At 48.2% G+C, this 12,439-nt stretch overlaps 1 protein-coding gene across 1 annotated transcript; it reads left to right on the top strand.

The window, feature by feature from the left end:
• Positions 1 to 2,972: 2,972 nt before the first annotated feature.
• Positions 2,973 to 6,412, top strand: LOC308466108 (caveolin-2-like). Its single transcript, XM_080986640.1, has 3 exons — positions 2,973 to 3,450; positions 3,783 to 3,970; positions 5,433 to 6,412. Exons 1-3 carry the CDS (start codon positions 3,298 to 3,300, stop codon positions 5,581 to 5,583), a joined length of 492 nt encoding a protein of 163 aa, XP_080842766.1. The 5' UTR covers positions 2,973 to 3,297; the 3' UTR covers positions 5,584 to 6,412.
• Positions 6,413 to 12,439: the final 6,027 nt, after the last annotated feature.

The raw sequence follows: 12,439 nt of genomic DNA, 5'->3' as shown, positions 1-12,439 counted from the left end.
AGACTCAGGAACATTCTACCATATGTGGTGGATATGTAGGAAAATACAGGTATTCTGGGAGAGTATACATGCAGAACTGCAAAAAATGCTAAAGATCTCTTTCAATAAAAAACCAGAGGCCTACCTCCTGGGAATAACAGATTTGGATATTCCACAAAAGAGGAAGGGTATCTTTTTATATGCGACGGCGGCAGCAAGAGTTTTGATCGCAGCAAAATGGAAGAGTAATGAAATCCCCTCTATACAAGATTGGATCCAAAAGCTGACAGAATATGCCGAATTAGATGGTTTATCAGAAAAAATAAAGAATAAATCGAAACAGGAATTTGTTTCTAAATGGGAGGTTTTCAAAGAATATCTGAAAAATAAATATAGGTAAATCCACCTTTAAATGCAAACTGAATCAAATTTCTTCCTCATCCCTACTTCCCACAGCCCTTCCTTCCGTCCTTTCTTCCTTCCTTCCTCCCTCCCTCCCTCTGATAATAATTTCTAGTTTTATTGAGGTGGCTGCATTACCCGGTTGCAGATGGCGACTATATTTGCTGCTGCAAACTTGACCCAAATAACTGTTCTTTATTTCTGTTAAACATTTTCAATAAAATTCTTTTTAAAAGAACAGCAACAAAAACAAGTTGCTAGTTGAATGAATTACTTACACAGCGTTGGGTAGCCTTGCCCAAAGACATGTCCCCTCCAGACGGGTGCTTTATTGCAGGTGCATTCATTCTGCAACATGTTATTGACCCAATAATGGTGGTGAATTTATTCTGCTTTATTCATTGTTCTGTGACATTTCCCTGATGCTACCACATTATTATCCAGAGGGTACAACCAAAGCACAACACAACACAACAAAAGCAGAATTTTAGCTGGAAGTTGCAGGAAATGAAGCTGTATGTCCTCCCCAAAACTTTGGCAGGCAAAAATAGTATTAAAAGCAGGGTCACGAATAGCCACCTGATATATTGGAGGCAGCTCCTAGGGACTGAGGTCCCTTTGCATGCCCAATAAAATACCGTATTTTTTGCTCTATAAGACTCACTTTTTCCCTCCTAAAAAGTAAGGGGAAATGGGTGTGCGTCTTATGGAGCGAATGTAGGCTGCGCAGCTATCCCAGAAGCCAGAACAGCAAGAGGGATCGCTGCTTTCACTGCACAGCGATCCCTCTTGCTGTTCTGGCTTTTGAGATTCAGAATATTTTTTTTCTTGTTCTCTTCCTCCAAAAACTAGGTGCGTCTTGTGGTCTGGTGCGTCTTATAGAGCGAAAAATACGGTACTTGAGGGGGGCAGACCTCCCCCAAAGTTGATGGGCATTGCCATTCAAATGGTGTAAGTGCACCGCATTATGTGATCGATTATGCAGGGCGCGGCTTACCTGCCCCCCCCCCCAATACTTCATTCAAGTTGGCATCCCTGGCCTGATACCATCAAGAGCACAAATCATCACGAATGCAGAATCCAAAGGATGTCTGGAGGGAGCCTGGGTGGGGGCTCCAGCTTCTCACATTCTTCAGATTCCCAGGAAGAATATGCAGTGAGTTAAAGCTATAACTGGTCTACCCAAAACTCTGTGGAACTCTGTTGTGCAGGAGGAACACCTGTGTAAGGAAAGGTTTCCCTGTTCACTGTATCCCCCCACATGCAGTCCAGATGCCAATGCAGGGCCCTGCCAATAGTCTCACTCTATTCCGCCTTGGTCAGACCACACCTGGAATGCAGGTGCCAGCTCTGGGCACCACAGTTTAAGAAGGATGTTGACAAGCTGGAACATATGCAGAGGAGGGTGGCCAAGATGGTCAAGGGTCGGGAAACCAAGCCTTATGAGGAATGGCTGAGAGAGTTTGGTATGTTTAGTCTGGATCAGGGCTTTTCTTCTAGAAAAAAGGGTGCCCGTACCCTTGAGTACCTCCAGAAAAAAACACTGGCCTGGATAAGAAGAGACTGAGAGGAGATGTGAGAGCCATTTTCCATGATCTAAATGGCTGTCACCTGGAAGGTGGTGTAAGCTTGTTTTCTCCTGCTCTGGAAGGAACCAAAGGTTTCAAATTACAAGAAAGGCGATTCCAGCTAAACACCAGGAAGAGCTTTCTGGTGGTAAAAGCTGTTCAACAGTGGAATGGAGTCCCTCATAAGGTTGTGGACTCTCCTACCTTGGAAGTGTTTCAGCAGATGTTAGATCTGTCATAGATGCTTTAGTTGAGATTCCCACACTGCATGCGGTTGGACTAGATGACCCTCAGGAGCCCTTCCAACTCTACAAATCATAGAATCATGAAATCAGAGAATTGTAGGGTTGGAAGAGATCCCAAGGGTCATTTAGTCCAACCCCCTCCATTGCAGGAATCTTTTGCCCAGTGTGGGGCTTGAACCCATGACCTTGAAATTGAAAGTCTCACGCTCTACTGACTGAACTATCCTGGGGGAATGAGAATTCTCTGACTGTGTGGACCTTGAATCGGGAAGCCCTCTGTGAGTCCAATACAACCTATGGGTTTGGGGAAAGCAATGCAGTTCATCGTCAGCTTTATTTGGGTTTCCCAGAACCCAGCAGAAGCCTTGAAAATGCCAGCATTTTATCCCAGTCCTACAGAACCCAAGGAAAGTTTCAGATGCCACAAAATACCTCTAATTCCTGCAGTTTTGGTCCCACGAGTGTTGCTGAAAGTTGGCAAGATTGTGCACGGTGTGCTCTCTTGACCTGTTGAACGGTAGCTCAGAGCCACTAGATGGTGCCCTGCTTCTATAAGTCCCATTTAGCTGCCATTGGTATACACCCTATTTAGTTCACCTGGCTCTGAGCCCTGCTGCTGCGACCCACTGCACCCCATTCTTCTCCCAGTCCCAAGAATACCCTGTGCTTGCATATATTTAGCTGGGCCGCCATTCCCCGTTTCCGCTCCTCAGCAAAGGAACTCTGGGACGGTGGCATATTTATACCCCTTGTCCCAATGCATCTCGCTCGCCCCATGGCTGCAAATACCAGGCGGGGGCGTGCAACTGCTGAGATCCTCCCTCCTCGACTCCCCTCGCCCTCCAATCTATGTTGGCCAAGGCTGAGAATAGAACTGGAGTCAAGTTCCTGCACACAGATGGAGAGAAATACTGTGCAAGTGAAGAGTGGACAGGCAGGTTAAATAAGAACAGACAAGGCAGTTTCAGTAAAACACGAAGCCTATGCAACAAAAGGAAGAGTGAGAGGCAGAATTATAAAGAGGTGCTTGACAGCGTTACTGGATCCCCCCTTCTGAGAGAGCAGCAGTGCCTGCGAGTGCTGATCTTCTCCCTCCTCGCAGGATGATCAGTAACGATTATCTGATTGAGTGCAAGTTGGATCCAGAAGACCCTCATTTGCAGGAGCCGGGATCTCCCATGTTCCTGCAGTCCGCTATCAACACACCACCCAAAGCAGACCCTCGGGACCCGCGTGGGATCAACCAGCACCTGAAGGTAACAAAGGGAGCTTACCTGCCTGATTTGGGGTGGGGTGGGGATGCCTAAATTCTGACTTCCTAAAATCTAAGGGTGCAGCTCTCTCCTACCCACCCAAGGTGGGAGGTGTATCCTTGTTCACCCCCAAACTCCTCCCAGCCCTTCACCTGCAGCACAACCGATTCTTCTCCACCCCCTTTGCTGATTGCTGCTCCTTACATGCCCCAGAACCACACAGAAGGAGACGGCATGGGTCCTCCTGGTCCCAAGATGCTTTGCTCTGCCTCACAACATTCTCTCTCTTCGCTGGAGAAGCTTCAGTGACCAGATTCCCTTGTTCTTCCCGGCAGCTGGAATTCTCCGACATTCTTGCTGAACCTTCCTCGTTTCGCAGCTTTGACCGGGTTTGGACCTGGAGTGACATCGTCTTTGAGAGTTCGCGCCTCTGGTGCTACCGCATCATCTCGCTGCTGTGTGCTGTGCCCGTCTCCCTGTTCTCGGGCTTTCTCTTTGCCTGCCTAGGCTGCCTGCACATCTGGTGAGGGTCTGCCCCCTTTGCTCTGCCTCCTCCTGCCCCTTGCTCTGCCAAGGCCCTTGGCTCACGACCAGCCTCTTGCTTCCAGTTGGTTGCATATTCATTGACCATCAGCAAGGCTAATTCTAGTGGTTACCTGGGGAAACTACCAACAGGAGGAAGCTGTGTTACTCTAAGACAGACTTTGCCAAGCTCCAGGCCCTTTGGACTACAACTCCCATCAGCCTCATTGCTGGCTTGGGCTGATAGGGGTTGTAGTCCAAAATGTCTGGAGGGCACCAGGTTGGCAGAGGCTCTTCTAGCACTTTGACTTGTCCTGTAGTTTTGTGGGTGCTTCAGGGAGTGGACTAATAATGGCAAACAAATCTCTTAAAAGACACTTTGCCAAACACTTATCCCAGAGGGAGTTGGTGTTAAAGTATGTGTCGCAACCCACATGCGTGTCCAGCACTCACATGTATTCATACACACACCAGTGAGAGGTTTGGGGTCTTCATTTGTGTGCAGGCGAAGTGAGTTTGTTGCACAAGACTGCCAAATCCACTTTTAAATGCACAACCTGAATTTGCCAGGATGTGACTGAATCTGATCTGCAAAATAGCAATACAGTGGTACCTCGGGTTACATACGCTTCAGGTTACAGACTCCGCTAACCCAGAAATAGTGCTTCAGGTTAAGAACTTTGCTTCAGGATGAGAACAGAAATCGTGTGGCAGCGGCACAGCAGCAGCAAGAGGCCCCATTAGCTAAAGTGGTGCTTCAGGTTAAGAACAGTTTCAGCTTAAGAACGGACCTCCGGAACGAATTCAGTACTTAACCCAAGGTACCACTGTACACTAGATCTGGAAGCACCTACTGTTTGTGTGATGTCCTTGTTCTGCTAGTTGGGGGAGCAGATAAGTACTGTCTGCCTAAAACTGATATGAGGAATGGAGGAATCTGAAGACAAAAATGCTAAATAAATTGGTCACTTGGTGGGACCCAGGAAAAGGAGCCTTCCTTCTTTCAAAAAGTTGGAAGAATGGTAGGCATCTTCTGGAGGTGTCTGAGGCTGCACACAGGGTTGTATCCAGTGCTAGGCCTACACAAAGTAGACCCACTGAAAGTCATGGACCTAAGTTAGCCATGTCCACGCATTTCTACGCTTTTTTATTATTCTTTAAAAAATGTATTTATTTATTTGAAAATGTGTATTTTAAATCTAGATCAAGATTATCAATATCGCTTACAAAAGAGAACCATAAAACAAATATAAAACATTTCTACTCTGAGTAGGACTAGTGTTGGCTACAACCCCTGGTCTCTGGGTTGCAGGTTGCCTGCCTGCAGTCGAAGACATTCTTATTAACAATGCTGTAGGTGGGTATATATTGGCCCTTAGGTTGCCTAACTGGAGTCTAAATGTTGGGTGCTGTGCTGCTTCCTGGAGGCTGCCAGCCACATCTCTCCCCTCTTCCTCTCTCAGGTGTGTGATGCCCTGTATCCAGCTCTGCACAATGGCAATGCCTCCGGTTCGCACCCTCTGGGCCAGCATCCTGGATGTTGTGGTGGCCCCACTTTTCACCAGTCTGGGCCGCTGCTGCAGCGCCATCTACCTCACCGTTACTCAGAAGTGACACAGAGACGCCTCCTCCCCCTCCAAGACCCACGTGCCAAAGACTTTCCTTCCCATTTCACTCAGATCCACTAAACAGGCTGAATTTCACAGCAGAGAGTAGAACTCACAGGGAGCTTTTAGCCTTGGGTCAGAAAAGGGGAATTGTGGGCGAGGGAGCAGGTCAGAGGGAAGGAAAACAAGGAGGCCAGAGGACGAGGGGAATGGTGCTTCAGAGAGAAGTCTCAAAGTGAAACATCCGTATTCTATTCTCTTATTGTCATGCCCCTGCTTTGTCCAGACCTGCAGAAAGAATTCCACATTATTCTAGGGGTGGGCTCTCCATAGTCCTCCCTGTGATCCTTGGATGAAGGGTGGTCTACATTTTTTAATAATAATAATAATAATAGGTGAGGAACTTTCAAAACTACCCTCCTCCGTCCCTGAGATTCTAGCTGGCTCGTCTGTCGGTTAGTATCTCAGAGACAAGGATGGGGATCCACCTGGCTTTGCACACAAGACGGTCTCCGGCTACTGGCCATGCTGTCTGGGGCTGATGGGAGCTCCAGCCATCTCTGGCCTAACCCTGACTGACAGCCCACATAAGAATCTCCTCCAGGAAAAGTAACGCTGGGATTAGCCTTCTGCCATTTTGCATGGGGGGCGGCGGCAGGAGGGGGACTAGGGCAACTCCAGACCCAGCGCTGGGCTCTGGGAGAAGATATGTTCATTTCTGTGGGAGGCAGCCCCCGCTCCCTCCAGCCCCTCCTCCCACAGCAATCGCTGAAATGTAAAGCTCTGTCGTCGTCTCCCCCTTTATTTAATAAAACAAAAAAGTTGATTTGCTTCCCCTTGTGTTTGAATTCTTTTGATTCTGTTCTGGCAAACCAGGCACAAACGGGTGTTAAAGGGACGGGATGAAGGAGGAAAAGGTTCTGTGCCTCACAGAGGGGTTGCAGAGGACATATCCCCCAACAGCCTTAACTTTGGATTTGGGACATCAAAACACTGGGGGCAGAAGGGACAGGGAAAAGGAGTGGCAGCAGCACCAGGCCTCTCCTCTACTGGGCTCCAGCATGCCAGGGAGCTGTGGAGGCCACAACATCCTGCAGCTCCACTCCCAGGTCAGCCCTGACCTGGAGACAGAAGTGGCAGGGAGGAAAAGTGGTGGTGGCAGTGCACCTCTCATCCGCTGGCACGTCACTTGGAGCTGGGCTTCAGTGGCAGCATCCGCTCTCCAGCGGCTGCTAGGAGCTGCCAAGGGAGGAGGCTGGCAGCGGCAGCCATAGAGAGGCTCACCCGGCTGGCTCACCTCCCTGAGCTCAGTGGCGGTGGTGCTGGAGGGGGAAAGCAAGGCATTCCCGGATCCAAACAGAAGCAGGGAATGCCTCTGTGAATCCGGGAGTGTCCCGCTTAAAACAGGGCAGTTGGAGGGTACTGGAGGAATGGCTAGTGGGCGGATGGAAGTTAACAAGAATGTGCAGATTGCAATTCACACCCCTCTCGATCTTGTGCGAGACGGAGCCCAATTCAGTCTTGAGTTTGCTCAGATGTAAGACCCGTTGGATTCCAGTGTGCATAAAACTGCAGTCGGAGTCTGTTTGTCTTGTCCGGCAGCCCCTCGCTATTCTAATACCCACAGGCAGATGACAGAGATAGTGCCAGGAACCACACCTTAAAATGCCACGCTGCTGCCCGGAACACTGCATGCTGCAGCTGCTGATGCCCATCATCGTGGTACCCCTGAAAACGCTGGCTGGCAGCAAGCCTGTTGCGTGCACTTATGGACCAAGGGTAGCATTACGAGCACATACCTCCCTTTCCCAGCCATGTCTCGGACTTGGCTGGGAGCCCTTCTATAGCTCTGTACAGTTGCACTCAATGCCAGCCGCAGCTGCCCACCACTGTGGTTTTGTTATAAAAAGAGGCTGCTGGATCTGACCAATGGCCCATCTAGTCCAGTGTCCTGCTTTCACAGTGGCAGGACCAAATGCCACAGCACACTCCTAAATTGCGATTCCCAGCAACTGGAAATCAAAGGCTTAACTGGCAGTGGAGGAAGACAATAGCCTTATCCATGTATTTGTCTAATCCTCTTTTAAAGCCATCCAAATTGGTGGCCATCACTACTTCCTGTGGGTGTGAGTTCCATAGTTTAACTATGTGGTGTATGAAAAAGTGCTTTCTTTTCTCTGCCTGAATCTTCCAACATTCAGCTTCATGAATGAGCTACAATGAGAGAGGGAGAAAAACATATCTCTATCAATTTTCTCATAGGAATAGTTTTCATAACATAGAGCAGAGGTTTTCAACCTTTTTGAGTCCCTTAACTGGAGAGCCAGTGTGGTGTAATGGTTAAGAGCGATAGACTCGTAATCTGGTGAACCAGGTTCGATTCCCTGCTCCTCCACATGCAGCTGCTGGGTGACCTTGGACTAGTCACACTTCTCTGAAGTCTGTCAGCCCCACTCACCTCACAGAGTGTTTGTTGTGGGGGAGGAAGGGAAAGGAGATTGTGAGCTGCTTTGAGACTCCTTTGGGTAGTGATAAAGCGGGATATCAAATCCAAACTCTTCTTCTCTTCTTCTTAACCAACAACATTCTTTCTGCGGCACCCCTGTGGGGCTCAGGAGCCCAGTTATGCCACCCCTTGCCTGCAGAGCTGGCAGCCTCTCACCAGCAACATACCGTAGCTAGCCGTTCGGGTGCCTGGTGTGGTGCGCATGTCTTGCAGCCAGGGGCAGGGCGAGCCACCCATGGGTCTGGGGCACACTGCGTGGGGCCTCTTCACCGCCTCCCCCTCAGCTGTAGGACAAATCTGGAGTGGTTGGATGGTGCCTTGTACGCCTCCTTCCAGCAACTCCTGCGACCAAGCTGGTGCCAAACACCTTGCTCTGCTTTCCTTTGGACCACACTAGTGAGGCGTGTCCTGGGCAGCCTGGGACCTCCATACACACTGCCTAGGCTTGTACCCCAGGGAGGTCACTTCAGTGCTGCCAACACAGCAGTTTGACTTCACCCCTGGAGGCACACTCCATTGTCTCTCAAGACAGACGGATGTCAACAACAATATTGACAGCAGCACTGCATTCCAAAATCCAGAGAAGTGTGAATTTCAAAGGATTTGGTTCAGATGTTTCAAAAAGTACAGATTTTTTAAGTTCACCTTTAAATGTGAACAGAATCAGATTTCTCCCCCATCTCTAGTGATGCAGACTTTTAACACTGCTATTAGCAGCTTTAGCAGCGGTTCTTAGAGCAGCTGCCCACCCAGTGGCGTAGCATGGGGGGTGCCAAGGGTGCCGGCCGCACCGGGCGCAACATTGGGGGGGGGCGCGAGTCCAGAGGGAAGGGACAAGTTCCTTCCTCCGCCGGGCTCCCCGCCGCTACCGCCAGCCTTACGCCCTAGCGCGTGCGCGCTCCCCGCCGCCGCTGCGACTGCGCTCCACTCACTGCTCGCAGGAGGAGCAGCCGCTGCAGCAGCGCCGACGCTGCCACCGACGCCTGGCCGGGCACGGGCAGCCTCCGCACCCCGCCGCCGCCGCCATCCCCTCGGCCCAGCCACAGGCTGCGGCTGCTTCTGCTGACTGGGAGGGAGGAGAGCTCCGAGGGGCCTCACCGCACCTTGCGCTCCCCAAAACCCTCCGAGAGGAAGCCGGCGGGCGGGCGAGGGTCTCCCGGCAGAAGGGGGCGCCGCTGGCTCCGGCTCTCAGCGCAAGTCTCAACCGCGGGGGGGGGCGAGGACGGAGCACGGCTGGAAGCCCCCGGACCCGGCCGGGAGGAGGAGAGGCGCTCGCCAAGCCCGGATCTGGAGCTCCACCTACAGCCCAAGGAGAGGAGGGGGCGGGGAGGCGCCTGAGGGGAGGGGGCTTCGGCTGCCTCGGCCCGCGGGGGCTCCGCAAATAATAAATTTAATAAATTCCTGCTGAGCCTTTGGGGGGGGTCCTTGGCTCCTTCGCTCGCCCCCAGCCCCAGTGGCGTAGCGTGGGGGGTGCAGGGGGGCCGGGCGCAACACCTGGGGGGGGCGCTCGCACTCTAGTGCTAAAATCCACGGGTTAGGGGGCGCAAATTACTTGCCTTGCCCCGGGTGCTGACAACCCACGCTACGCCACTGTGCCCACCCCCCAATTGGCTCATCTGTTGCTGTTTTGGTCCACTGACTTTAGATTGGCTGTATTATCTCCATCACACCTGACCTCACAGTAACCCTGTGAAGTACAAGGTACTTGCAGGTGTCTCCTAGGACACTATCTACAAGCTGATCTTAAGTTGGTCATAATAGAAAAAAACAACTTTTAAAAGAGACTGCAACGGACACTGTGGAATTACAGTTCATTGAGAGTCTCAGGCCACTTGCTTCTGTCACTTGTGAACTGAACCAGCATGATAGATTTTTGTCACACTATGTGAAAATTGCCTTACAGATGCCAAGGTGCCAAGGTGTGTAACCAGCACAAGTGGTTTTTGGGAATGGTCACTGTCTACAATGTAAGGCTGCAGGCACCCCATACATTTATAGCACATTGAAAGCCCATTATTTCCCCCACATAATTTTGGGATCTGTAGTTTACCCCTCACAAAGATACAATTCCCAGCACCCTTAAACTACGGTTCCCAAGATTCTGTGGGGGAAATAATGAGCTTTAAATGTATTGTGTACACAGCCTTTATGGTCTGCACCAAAGTGGAAGGAATTAGCAACAAACTTTAGCAAAAGAATTGCTGGATATTGGTTTTTCGCAAGGAAAAGCAGACAATTGTGTGTTTATAAAGGAAAGGGCAAACTGTAACAAAAATATGTGTGTATGTAGATGACGTGCTAATTTCTACAAAAACTAAACAGGAATATGAACAGGCAGTATCACAGTTACAGAACAAATTTGATGTGGTAGAATTAAGCATAGCTAAAAAATACTTATCCATGCAAATTGAGAAAGGCAAAAATGGATCTTTTCTGGTTCATCAAACTGTAAAAATTGATGATCTTGTTGAAATGTTATTTTTAAAAAATGCAAATGAGAAGAAAACACCTATGGTGTGTGGTTTCCTAACAAAACTTTGTATCATTCTGCTATAGGCAAGCTAAATTTCATTCAAAGAATCTCGAGACCAGATATAACTTATGCTTTTCACTTTCTAGCAAAATTTGTGGAAAAGTCCACTACGCAATGCTTCTCTGCTCTTAAGAGTGTTGTAACATACCTTCAACATTGCAAACATTATAGATTGCAGTTTACGTCAAGTATAGACAAAGGTTTTTAAATTTTCTGCGATGCATCTCATGCAGTGGAACAAAATAATTGCAGGGGTGTGTCTGGTATGGTGTTCTGTTATAACGGGTGTCCATTTGAATGGAAGTCCCAGACACAAACTATTATTTGTCTCTCTACAACAGAGAGCGAATTATGTGCATGCATTCAGGCCATTCGTGATATAAAATGGTATCTGCAAGTATTTGCAGATCTACAGATGCAAGTAACACTACCAGTAAAAAGTTACCTTGATTCCCAGAGCGGACTCGCTATCCTGTGTTCAGAGACCAATACGCAGTGCACTAGTCTTAAGATTACATTTACAGTTTGTATAGAAACTAATTGCTGACAAAATAATTGTATTTCAATATGTTCCAGGTGACAATCAAATTGCGGACATTTTTACTAAAGCACTTCTAAAGGTTACACATGAAAGACATGTAAAAAATATGCTTTATGTTTTTGTTCCACAATGATGAACCACAGGGTCTCTTTAAATTTGAAGGTTCATTATTGTTCCACAAGATGTGTATGTCTTTAAGGGCCAGAGCAGATAACGTGACCCAGTTTTACAGCTGTGAAGGAGTATAGCAGGTGCTGTTAAGTTGTGTTAATTAAGCTGTTGGGTATAGTATATAAAGAGCAGCACCGGGCTCTCTCAGTACCCTGGTAGATGGGTTGGGTCATGCTTATTGATATATTGTAATTAATGTAAAAGGAGTTTTTGTTTTTATTATTAAAACCTAGCAAAAGTTATTTTTACGTTCCTTGTAATGTGTTGTCTCCCCAGCACGCCTTCTGCAGTGCAACTAATCTGCAAATAGCCAACATAAGTACTCATTTGTACTTCTCTGCATTTCATTTCCCTTTGACATCACAGTTTACAATCTCTCCCCTCCAAAATATGTATGTATGTGTATGTATGTGTACAAGTGTGTGTGTTTAGACACACATGAACACCTACTGCTACACTTCAGGGTAACACTTCATGCATCTGATGACGCAGATTGAATTCTACAAATATGTATGGCCTATTAAATGTGCTGCTCTTTAAGGTGACAAGAAGACTTTGTTATTTTTGCTGCAAGAGACTAAAGTCATTTCCAGATGACCTGATTAATCAACAGTCATCCTAATTCGTTTGTGGAAAGGTTAGATGATGTTGTGTCAAAATGAGCATTATCCCACATTTTCCAGGGCATTTTCCTGTCACTTTTCTTATTACAACAAGTTGGATCTTTGGGGGAAATTGGTTTCTTTTGCAAGAGCTCCAAATAAGCTTTAATTCTGCAGCCCAAATTTGCTGGGTTATGATTGAACACAATCTGAAAATGATAGATACGTGGGACAGCTCAGTCAGTACAGCATGAAACTCTTAATCTCACGGTTGTGAGTTCGAGCCCCATGTTGGGCAAAAGAGTCCTGCACTGCAGAGAGGTGGACTAGATGACCCTCATGGTCCCTTCCAGCCCTACAACTCACATGTGCATGTGCATCCACATTCACAGTTTTCTCAGGCTGGCATCACACTTGAAAAGCCACCTTGACAAAATACAATTATTATTATTATTATTATTATTATTATTATTATTATTTATATCCCGCCCTCCCCGGCCAAGACTGGAC

This window comes from Podarcis pityusensis (assembly GCF_964106645.2).
Source record: "Podarcis pityusensis genome assembly, chromosome: 17".
NCBI lineage: Eukaryota > Metazoa > Chordata > Lepidosauria > Squamata > Lacertidae > Podarcis > Podarcis pityusensis.
This window is presented reverse-complemented; position numbering and strand designations above follow the sequence as displayed.

What these genes read in the sequence shown, in the direction of transcription:
- LOC308466108 (XM_080986640.1), top strand. Translation starts at nt 3,298, where the DNA reads ATGATCAGTAACGATTATCTGATTGAGTGCAAGTTGGATCCAGAAGAC. An exon ending in GGATCAACCAGCACCTGAAG is followed by an intron (nt 3,451 to 3,782) that starts GTAACAAAGGGA and finishes TCTTCCCGGCAG; the next exon opens with CTGGAATTCTCCGACATTCT. An exon ending in CTAGGCTGCCTGCACATCTG is followed by an intron (nt 3,971 to 5,432) that starts GTGAGGGTCTGC and finishes TTCCTCTCTCAG; the next exon opens with GTGTGTGATGCCCTGTATCC.